Below are 11689 nucleotides of genomic sequence, written 5' to 3' on the forward strand. Positions count from 1 at the left end.
CCTATCAGCTGCCTTTGACACAGTCAACCACAGGATCCTGCTATCCGCTCTCTCAGCAATGGGCATCTCGAGTAAAGCACTCCTGTGGTTCGAATCCTACCTCTCGGGGCGTTCCTACAATGTTTTGTGGCAAGGACAATTATCCTCCTCCCACTGCCTCTCCACAAGGGTGCCCCAAGGCTCAGTGCTAGGGCCCCTTCTCTTCTCAATTTACACCACCTCACTGGGGCCGATCATTCGCTCACACGGCTTCTCTTACCACTGCTACGCAGACGATACGCAACTCTACCTATCCTTCCCACCAGGCGATCCCACCGTCTCAGCACAGATCACGGACTGTGTCTCGGACATATCTGCATGGATGAAGGCTTGCCACCTTCAACTAAACCTCTCTAAGACTGAACGCTTGGTCATTCCAGCCAAGTAATCTATGCACCATAACATCAAACTACAAATTGACTCCTCAGCCATCACTACAACCAAGGTGGTGAGAAACTTGGGTGTCATGATTGATGACCAGCTGTCCTTTTCAGACCATGTTGCTTCTGTCTCTTGGTCATGCCCTTTTGCTCTATACAACATAAGGAAAATCAGGCCCCACCTCACTCAGCACGCCACCCAGCTTCTGGTACAGGCCATGGTTATCTCTCGCATCGACTATTGCAATGCCCTCCTACCAGGTCTTCCAGCTTGTGCGGTGAAACCCTTACAAATGGTTCAGAATGCAGCAGCGCATCTGGTTTTTGATCAGCCCAAAAGGACTCATGTCACTCCATTACTCAGTGACCTCCACTGGCTCCCCGTGGCCTCCAGAATCAAATTCAAGTCACTAATGCTTGCATACAGAGTGACTACTGGGTCTGCACCCATCTACCTAAACTCCATAATACAAACTTACATTCCTTCTCGGCCGCTACGCTCCTCCAACGAACGCCGCCTGGCTCTGCCATCCCTTCACACAAAGCAATCCCAGTCCCGGCTATTCTCATCTGTGACACCACGATGGTGGAACGAGCTACCACACGCCATCAGAGCAGGGGCGTCCCTCTCCAACTTCAAGAAGCTCTTGAAAACTCATCTCTTCCAAGAACACTTCGTCTTATAACACCTCTAACCTCAGCACACTTCCTGTGCTCTTCTTCTTCTAATCCCCTACAATTATCTTGTATTGATTGCATTCTTACTTCCTTCCCTAGGCATTTACCCCATTGATGTGATATGTACTATGAGCTCTTACTAGTATTTATTGCTGCTCTTACTAGTATGTACTGTCAGTTGTAGATCTGTATTTGATGCTCTGTTGATCTGTCGCTTTGGATAAAAGCATCTGCCAAATGAGTAAATGTAATGTAATGTCTTACCACAATTGTGACAAACCTCAGAAACAGCTACTTTCATTTATATAGATCAAAGTTGCTATTTTTAGATCAGGGGTGTCATTGCGTTGCTCAAGATTGTTCCAGCCTAGTTTAACCCTTCAACGCATCTAGTTTTGATTTCTCATGACGTTTACAAAAAAAAGAAAAGGGATTATGTTCAGTGTGTTCATTACTGCTGTATGGTGTGCTTACCTTGATGATCTCATCTCTAAGGACTTCATCGCTCTGCTCTTTTTCTGTTAGGTCAAACATAGCAAATCTCAAAGTCATGCCATTCAGACCCACAAGCATCATCTGTGGTTTGAACAAACTACACATGCACAGTAAATTGCTTTACAGTTGGGTTCAACAAGCACTGAGACCAGTCAGAGGACTGAAAAATGGAGGAACTTCATATTAGCCTGGAGGTCTGTTACCTGAGTAGTCCACTATGTGTGTGGGCACCTTCTCTGGAGTCACGTCAGCAGGAATGGTGATCTCTTCAGCCCTAGATGGAACCTGTCAGAGATTACAGATCACAGATGACTCTCAAAAATCACTTAATCAGGCTACATAATGCAAAGTAAGCCATAAGCTGAAATGCTGGGTAGTGTTCACTTCTGAAGGAAAGTGTGTCAACAGCAGTGGAAAATGTTCTAGTCATTATACCATTAGTATATAGACATTTCTCCAAGGCATTTTGAGTTGTATCAAACTACTGTGTACCTACAATCTTACACATTTGCCAGCAAGTGTACTGAAACAAAAATAAGCTGTAGGCTAATCAAAAATATGTAATAAACATTACACAGAAACTCAGTACTGGCCACATAGTATACAGCAGAGCAGGCTGTCATTATTATGTCACACAAGGCCCCAATATGCTGCAAAGGTCACAAAAACCCACAATGATTGTTGTGATTTCCAAACTCCAGGGAACCATTTTGTATTTTAAACCAACATTTTGAGTACTGGAAATCAGCCAAAGCGCAATGACAGCATGAAACAAATCTTACTTCAGATAAGTCAGATTACAAGAATTGTTACTTTTGTTGTAATATACTATAGGTGTTTTACAACTCAGACTCAACTGTGACAAGTCATTTTTGCAAGGGTGTTTACACCCTTATACATTTTACATAATGCAAAGTCAGCTGCAGTGAACAGCACCAAGAAACAATGAACCAGTTTGCTGACTACAGTGGCGATAATTAGAAAAAAGGGGTCAGCAAAGGCTATAAGGTGGCCAGCTACTTGAAATGCCCTCCAGGTTTCAGGGACCAGCATCCTCTTGCAAAAAGGATGCTTGAGTGCAGAGTAGTTGTACTGACACTTACCTCTTCTGGGAACTCCTCTCCAACTAAAGACATGATGAGTGAAGTCTTCCCCACCTTGGCTGTTGAAGGAGACAATATGACTCAGACAAAGACTCAATGATCCAATGAGGCTTTGTATGATGAAGTGACTAACTTAGCGTAACACGTACCAGGAAGCTAGCTGACTAAGGGAACTATGTTATCATTCACACAATACATTCCCTGATATGGACCGAAGCAAACACTTTTTCATTGCAACTGTAACGTTACAGCAACGTGTTTAGTCCCTGAATTAAACATGCACTATTAAATCTTTCTTGCAGAATGCCAGATAACTGCCATTTTACTCAACAGATAACATTTAAGCCTACAGTTATTGGGAAGTGTTTCTCTCAAAGCTTCGTGACATAAAGGTTCTTCTAACAGGATCATTTTTAGCTAACGCTAATAAGATTAACAGCGTTATTCGGCAGCGGCAGCTAACGTAAACGGTCTCTTAACGTTACTAACGAACAGAGAGCTTTTAAAATAACAGACAATTAAAATACATCTTTGTTTTTGTGTAACGTTAATTTGGTTTTCACTGGACGACCGCTGATCAGTTAGCCGATGAAAAGACACGTTCACTAACTTCTCTATGACAGCTAACGTTAACTAACCAACAGCAAAGTTACTCTAAGCTAGCTAAGTTAGCATAATGAGGCGGAAATTAACATTTTGAAAGCGGCCACTTCCTAGAAAACATAATTTTATCTTATAGGACATTGGTGCGGATTGGTGCAGAGACATACAATTCCCTTTTCAGAGAGCACCTTGCCACAAGGAGTAACAGCGGGAAATGCAGGTAGAAGTTAGTAAGTTAGCTACAACAACTAATGTTTGCTAGTGTTTTAGCTTGTGGTCAGCTGTCAGTGCGAATGACTTACGCTCCCCCAGTAAAAGTATCCTGACGTCCTGTTTCATGTTTCCTCTCTGTTTGAAGAACAGTCAGACGCGCTGCAATACCACAAGGACTTTTATCTTTCATTTGAATGTCAAATGTCTAGCTACAACCAAATGTGTGCCTCTCTCCACTGTGATATGCACACAAGGTGAGAGCATATCGTTCCGGTTCATAGAGGCGGCGGTGAAAACACGCCCTCTGCTGGACGAACAAACGCTCTGTCGCCCACGTTAGCTTCACATTGTGTTTTATGAGGTGCTCATGTAAAACACATACTTTCAATAAACTGGACAGCCATTTGGTGATTTTAATGTCCACATCCAGTAAAAGAATGGGCCTGTAAAAAAAAAAAAAAATGTATTTAGCATAATGGCACTATTAAATCGAAATTATAATCGTAATTATGTTGTAAAGAATTGGACTAGGCCTATGTGATAACCCTGCAGTCCTAAAGAAAAGTAGTCATGCTATCTTTATTAAGCTCTCTCCTGTAGAGGAGAACAGCAGCAGACAGAGGGAAATAGAAAGTGTGGCAGCATCTCTGTGCAAATTGAGTGTAGCCACAGTACTCAGCATCCTCTACAGGTTCTCATTCCTGCCCAGAAGGTAAACAACAGACCATGTGTGCTTTCTCATCCAGTTTATAAAAATATTATATAAAATATTATTTCTAAACACAAATGTTTAAACTGGAAACTGTGATTCCTATTCAACAGTCAAGTCATGAAAAGACAAAAGTTAAATTACATACTAATTATATATATATACATATATATACATACACACATACACACCATATATATATTTTTATTTTATTTATTTTATTTTAAGCCCAATTCAATAAATATAACTTCTTAACCTCATTCCAGACAAGGTAGGTTGAGTGGGAAATTATTTTCTTTCTTGCAATTATTGTATGTAGGTGTGCTTACCTTTTTTAGACCCTATGCGACTATTTGGCACTGGGAGATGTTTTTATTGTCCCCATTAACAGTGAAATAAAAATATTTCAACCGGAAATTCAGTGGAATAAAGTCTAACTGAACAGAAAAGAATCTTTGCTGTATGTTAAATTGTAAATTAATACAACCATTCATCCATCCATCCATCCATCCATCGTCAACCGCTTATCCTGCGTACAGGGTCGCGCAGACTTTAATACAGCTCCTCGGTAAATGTACTTTTCTGCTTTCCTCCTCTGCCCAAAAACCAATTTACAGCAACATGCTTGGCACATTTTTTACTGTAACAGCTTTTAATATAAAACGAACCAAGGTATGGTATTGTTTAAATATCAGAAAAGACAGATGAGATAGATGATTGTCTTATTTTCATTAAGTGTAATACCTCAGAAATTAATTAATAAACCTCCATCTCCATTAATGTGAAATGTCACTTCTAACAACACAACCATTTTTATACAAGTAATATGCTATTTAATGATCAAAATTATGGGCTGAATCTGGTCAAAACAACTTGTTTTGTCAAGCTTTTTTCTTGAAGGGCACAATATAGTTTCTAAATCTGAATCAAGAAGGTGACTATAATTCAGAAAGGCTGATAGCAGTCATATTCAAATTGTTGGTGGTTGAGTGCCACCAGAAAGCTTTGAGCAAGGCCCAAAACCACCAGAGCCACAGTTAACAAAAAAGAAAGTATACATAATATTCAGACAGTATTTTCTTTTTTGGAATGACAGAAACTGCTTCAAGCACAAACAGGACAATAAGAATGAAAAAAACTGACAGGTGGGAATTTTGCAAATTAATTCCAATCCCTCTTAATTCTCTTAGGATGTCATTCCATAAAGGAAAAACTAAGGTCCTTTTTTTTTTTTTTTTACCTGTCACCACTTTTCCTCATCTGAAACAGTCACTTCTGCTTTACAAAAAGAGACTGATTGTCAAAATAGGGATTTTGTAAGAGTACATTACACAGGGAGATCACAAAGAGGTGTATATGTATAATACACTTAAGTATTATACAACAATCTCCAAAAGCACAAGAGGAGAAATGGAGAGGATAATTTGAGCTCTCAACAAAATGTCAACTGCCGTTTACAGTGTTTGTTTACCACCTTTGCTCATATTTCAGTATCAAACATGTCCGTAATGTTCAATAATTTTCCTCTCTTGACATGATTTAATCTGCCAGTGGGGCAATCTTCCAGCTGGTTTTGCATTAAATGAAGTGCTCTCAACCTCCTCAGACTGGTTTGCATAATATCTCCTTAACTGCTTTAAAACAGTAAATAAATGCTGGCAGTGCTGCACGTTGGGATCTCTATCTAAGTATCTGAACCATTTTTATGGTCACATTATGTACATTTTATTTCATGCAGCACCCACTGTATATAAAATAAAATGTGTGAAGATAATCACCACAGATTAATCTCTTAACCTAAATTTAAGTCCCTGTGACAGAAAGGAAGTTCTGTCATCGTGTCCTCCAACAAAAATGGAAACTCAAGAAGAAAAATGTTCCTTAACAGGACACCTTCTTAAAAATATAGCTGTCTTTGGCTGTAGCAGTCTACTTTCATCAGTGTGTATCCATTGTTGGAATCAGGGTGCGAATTATGCAGTGACTGCGGGGATCAACTTTTTTTCCCAGGTCAAAAAGAAAACCCAGCGGACTTCAGTAAACTAAAATCTTACAATGCTAACAATATCCTTGCTTATTTAACTAATGTGTGTCTGTAGATGATGATAAATCAAATTCATTACACCAGTTCATGGGTGCTCCATGCCACAGGACAACTATTGTGCTCAGAGGTCACTATTCTACAGCAAAACTGCCAGAAAGTCAGACACACAACAGCAGACCATCATGACCGCTCAAAACACAACCACACAATGTTGAACCAGAACCAAAGACACTATCATAAAATACGGTCTGCATTATCATCTCGAATTCCTAAATTTTATTATTTCAAGTTTCAACTTTTTTTTAGTAAATATCTCCATTCCTCCTGCTCATGTTGTCTGTGAATTAAATGTAATCTGCGTTCAATTAAGCAGTTGCCATACACGGTTGTGGAATTGGGAATTTTTGGGTTTCTGTAAATATTAAACAGAGTGCTGTCTAGACCTGCTCTATATAGAAAGTGCAATGAGATGCCTTTTGTTGTGAACTGGCACTATATAAATAAAACTGAATAAATTTGAAATAACACACCTGGATTTTAACATTTACCTAGCCAAGTAACACTCCTGAATTCCAGAGTGAAAACAAATACCATGCTTATTGTAGAAAGACTCACAAAATACTTAAAATGTAATAATAAAATCTATATTGATGTCAAAATGTGTATCTACAATAACTAATCCTCAATTTCCCTGCTCATCATGCCTAAACACCAGTGTTGGCTAACAATCAGGTCTACATAAAATATGAAATGATATAGTGGTAATGAAATGACAGGGTGGGCTATCAGCTAGCTAACATCACATAGCTCATTTAAAGTAAAATAAATGCTAATTACGAAACTCTGAAGGTTGGAAAGTTAAGTGCATTAAAGCAGCTAAGCTAACTACTGACATTAACTTACAGTGTCTCCACCAGTGTGTGGTGGACTGGACTGGAGTAGCTGAACAGCGAATGATGCAGGCAGTCTTGTCCAACTAACTTCAAGGTTAGGAAATGATACGGTCCATTTTAGGGGTGTCAGAAATCCTACTTCAACATTCTTGAATATAAGGCATGAGTATGGGAAATATATTGTAATATTTACAATGACAGGTAAGAAACCCCCGCCCCCTAAACTGTTGTTTTTGCCTCTTTTGGGGTGGTCCAAGCCTTAATTAGGGGGGTCAGACCCCCATGGACTCATCATACAATACAGATTGTAATTTTACAAGCTGCTTTTTATTAAAACTCCTTCCCATTGCAGAGCAGCCCTCAATTCAAGATCCTATCTACCACTGGAAAAAACAGCAGACAGGACACACATTCACACACACATTCAAACTCAAAGTAAGAAAAGCTAAAAAAAATAATCAAACATTAGAAGTGACTGGACACAAAACAAATCCATTCAACATGTTAGAAAACGGCTGTATTTTAAAATCACACACAAAACATAAACTTCACTCTTACACAAAGCTTCTCCTCAAATCATAACAATTTACCTAGTAATATTTGAATAAAAAAAAAGATCTGCGGAACAATAAAATGACAAAGTAAAGATATACACTAGGCACATGTGAAAGGGGATAAACCTACACCGTTTGAGGTTTAAAAACAGATGTCAGAGGCCCTCAGAGGCCCTGCACTTCCCACAGCAGGATCTCATTATAAGCCACAGTGAAAAGAAGTGTCCCAGAGGGAGAGAAGTGGCACGTCTGCAGAGAGTCACTGTGCTGCAAGAAGTCCTGGAACCTGCCGCTGGTCGACTTGATCAACTTCAACACTCGCTCTGGTGAGAGATTCGACAAATAGTGAGACATTAATTACAAACATGCTCCAAATTTACACTACTGAAATCTAATTTATTTACTGGAACCAAATGGAGAAAGAAAAACAAGATCCTAGCTTACCTTTTGATCCCACAGCTATGAGCTGACTCTTACAGGAGAGGCTGATGCATGTGGCCCAGTGGGGCAGTGCAATCTTTTTTATTATCTGTTGTCAAAAAACATATTATGATGTGTGAGATTCCGCCAGCAACATCTGCCGTGAACAGGTAGAGCACAAAACACAACATGGTGGTAGAGGAGTGAAGCAGAGGCAGCGGCGGTACCTGTTTTTTAACAAGGCTGTAGAAGGACAGCTCTTTCTCCACTCCGTAGCCAGTGTAGACCACCAGACTAGGGTCTGCAGGGCAGAAAGCAGCCAGGCTGGGAGGTGGGCTTTCATCCTATAGCACAAAAGGTTTATCTATTTATTTAATTTAATCCTTGAGGTCAATGTTGAATGCATTTTTTTTTTTTTTTTGGTTTTTTTAAATCCTTCATTGCTTACATCCATATTTAAGATACGGTCACATTACATTTACATAAGGTCAAATAAGAAAGAAAGAAAAAAAAAAAAAGATATACAGCAGCACTCATCATTTGGAGTGACATTTCTAGTAATTACCATGTAGAGCTACTCAAAATATTGACAGTACCCCAAAATAGGCCGGGGCAGGAAATGTCAGCCAGTCTAGCAGATCACACTTGTCCTTCCACCAATCAGCAGCCCACACACTGACGCGTCTGTCAGAACTGGCAGCCAACCACATCTCATTTCCTTCCAGTCCAAAATTCTTGCACTGGGGATTAGAAGATACAGCTTCAGACAGGTACTGATGAGGAAATGTCAGAAAATGTCACTAGAACCAAAAGGAAGAAATTCAATGGGCACTTTTGTTCCTCGTATTTAAAAAGCATCATATATGATCAATAACCTTAGACGCTGTAGCTGCGGAGAGCGGATGAAAGGAAATGTCAGACAATTCTTTGTACTGTACAAGGGGCTGGCAGAATCAACAGCATCTCTGTCAGAAAAGCCGAGTGCCAGTTCACTTCCCAACGAACATTATATGACGACGAGGTGTCACACAAATGAAGTATTTTTTAAAAGATCACATGTATATGTCTACCTATTCAGGAACAGATAGAGGTATTCAATGCCTTACAAAGACACTGGTACGGTTTTATTATTCCGCCTAATATGTATTATTAATAGTATAGATCAATTTCGAAACTAGTTTTTTGAAGACTGCACACCATTTTCTAAATGGAGTGATGTCACTGAAAGCAAAAACCTACATTCGTTAAAGAAATGGTCAATGACATTTTCATAGAAATAAACATCATTGTTGCTATTTTCTATTTCTGATTTTTAGTGATTATACAGTATATTTCCAGTTCATTCAAGAGTTTACATTTGTGGTACTGCGTAAGTCTTCGCAGGTAACACAATACGGGTTGTATTTGCCCGCAGAAACATAAGTTGAAAGTACATTCAAGAAGTAGCAAAGCATTGACACGAGCTGCAGCAGAACTGAATATACACAGAAAAAAAACTACTCAGAGCACTGTCCAAAGTGTTTGATTGACAAGTGATTGCTGTTGCGCTTTCAGGAGCAATTTTGGTAGTCGCTCACTTTACAGTTATGGACTGGGCACCACTGCTCGTCTGTCTCATAATGCACTACTTCTCCCAGAATATTGTCGCAATCACAAATGCTTTGGTATCATCATGTCTATTTCTTTTGTTTGCACTGAAACAACAACAAAAAGGAGAAAAAAAAAAAAGGTCCAATCTGAGACATTCCACATAGAACTCCAAAATTATTGGCACCCTGTCAAAATCTTCAGAAATAATTGTATTTCAAGCATGTGATGCCATTTTAATTCGTAATCAAACTCACCTGTGCCCATATTTTTGGCTATGATTGTAAATGTTGCTTATCTCGGGCGATTCTAACCTGTCTCACTGTTTCTACGGTGATGCCATGTTAAGCTCTATTAAAGCTTCACTCCTTGGTCTGATTCAGTGAGCTGACCTGTTCATTCACACACTGGATGGTGGTAATCTGCGCTCCTTTGTGGTCCCTGATGACGCGGATGGTCGCTCCATTCACTGAGCTGCTGACAGCCACCAGACCATTCTTCCCGGCTGAAAGGATCACATGACCTGTAGGGCCAGAAACAGCCAAACTTGGATCAAACAAGTTCATGGCTCTTCTCTGGAGGCATGAAACAATCCCCAAAGTAAGCAGACAGAGACAAGGAATACTGAGGAAGTGTGCAAAACAAGTAGTAAAATCATGGTAAATACAAAAGATGCTTTTTGGCTTTGCAGGCCCTCTCACCGTTTGCAGAGTACTGGATGGCAGTGACAACCACTCGATGGGGATGCAGCTTCATCTCCATCTCTGAGGAGGCAAGTTGGAAGATCCTCAGGGTGCCATCGCTGTATCCCGCAGCCACACACACACTGTCCTTACTGGAAGAAGGGCTCCAGCATACACAGCCACAGGCCTGACCCACAGAGAAAAACAGGAGGGGATACTGTTGAAAAGGTATATGCTACAGTGCCTGTGATTGTACCTACATATGCCATCTTGTTTACAGCTTTAAAAAATCCAAAAGGCATAATCATTTTCAGTGGTGTGCAATTTATTCTCTTATATTTGCATAATTTTTTTGTCCAAGATGTTTAATCGAGGTGTCCATTAGAAAAAGCATCATGTTCCTTCAGTTTATATTGGACCTGATCCACCTATTAATTTAGAATACCTAAGGTTTAAGCGTATTCCTTTACCTGGTTGAGCACCTGGAACTGCACCACCAGTTCGTTGCTGGGTGCTGCCCACACCCTCACACTGCCGTCCTCGCTGCAGGTGGCAAACTGTCTCTCGTCAGGGCTAAACACCACATCATTCACCTGGACAGTAGAGAGGAGTACATGCAGAGAATGAAGCATCCCGGGTTAGAGAGTGGACACAACAAGAGCTTCTTGCCTGAACACATACCTGTCAATCCTGGATCACCATGTTAGCAACACAAGCCTTGTGTCTAAAAACAGAGTTTGCTCAGGACACACCAGGCATTTTCTACTGTGGTTGCTACACTCTTACCACTATATACAGTGAGGAAAATAAGTATTTGAACACCCTGCTATTTTGCAAGTTCTCCCACTTAGAAATCATGGAGGGGTCTGAAATTGTCATCGTAGGTGCATGTCCACTGTGAGAGACATAATCTTAAAAAAAAAATATCCAGAAATCACAATGTATGATTTTTTAACTATTTATTTGTATGATACAGCTGCAAATAAGTATTTGAACACCTGTCTATCAGCTAGAATTCTGACTCTCAAAGACCTGTTAGTCTGCCTTCAAAATGTCCACCTCCACTCCATTTATTATCCTAAATTAGATGCACCTGTTTGAGGTCGTTAGCTGCATAAAGACACCTGTCCACCCCATACAATCAGTAAGAATCCAACTACTAACATGGCCAAGACCAAAGAGCTGTCCAAAGACACTAGAGACAAAATTGTACACCTCCACAAGGCTGGAAAGGGCTACGGGGAAACTGCCAAGCAGCTTGGTGAAAAAAGGTCCACTGTTGGAGCAA

At 40.1% G+C, this 11689-nt stretch overlaps 2 protein-coding genes across 3 annotated transcripts in view; both read right to left on the reverse strand.

Moving 5' to 3' along the window:
• rhot2 (ras homolog family member T2) overlaps nt 1-3789 on the reverse strand; it is a 48277-nt gene extending 44488 nt beyond the window's left edge. The window contains exons 1-4 of one of the 2 annotated variants that reach the window (XM_046068498.1): nt 3601-3789; nt 2696-2754; nt 1796-1877; nt 1572-1615 (exon numbers count right to left, since the gene is read on the reverse strand). In XM_046068498.1, the coding sequence (XP_045924454.1) occupies nt 1572-1615; nt 1796-1877; nt 2696-2754; nt 3601-3637 (222 nt within the window). In that variant the 5' untranslated portion in view covers nt 3638-3789. Of the gene's footprint in view, nt 1-1571; nt 1616-1795; nt 1878-2695; nt 2755-2844; nt 2864-3600 lie in introns of those variants that run through there. The other variant, XM_046068499.1, reaches the window with a different exon arrangement.
• A 3863-nt stretch (nt 3790-7652) lies between these two features.
• The window catches only part of wdr90 (WD repeat domain 90), a 28240-nt gene continuing 24203 nt past the window's right edge, over nt 7653-11689 (reverse strand). The window contains exons 37-43 of the mRNA XM_046068496.1: nt 10872-10994; nt 10420-10588; nt 10111-10241; nt 8728-8871; nt 8359-8475; nt 8156-8240; nt 7653-8034 (exon numbers count right to left, since the gene is read on the reverse strand). Of these exons, the coding sequence (XP_045924452.1) occupies nt 7877-8034; nt 8156-8240; nt 8359-8475; nt 8728-8871; nt 10111-10241; nt 10420-10588; nt 10872-10994 (927 nt within the window). The 3' untranslated portion in view covers nt 7653-7876. The remainder of the gene's footprint in view (nt 8035-8155; nt 8241-8358; nt 8476-8727; nt 8872-10110; nt 10242-10419; nt 10589-10871; nt 10995-11689) is intronic.

This window comes from Micropterus dolomieu, linkage group LG14 (assembly GCF_021292245.1).
Source record: "Micropterus dolomieu isolate WLL.071019.BEF.003 ecotype Adirondacks linkage group LG14, ASM2129224v1, whole genome shotgun sequence".
Classification (NCBI taxonomy): domain Eukaryota; kingdom Metazoa; phylum Chordata; class Actinopteri; order Centrarchiformes; family Centrarchidae; genus Micropterus; species Micropterus dolomieu.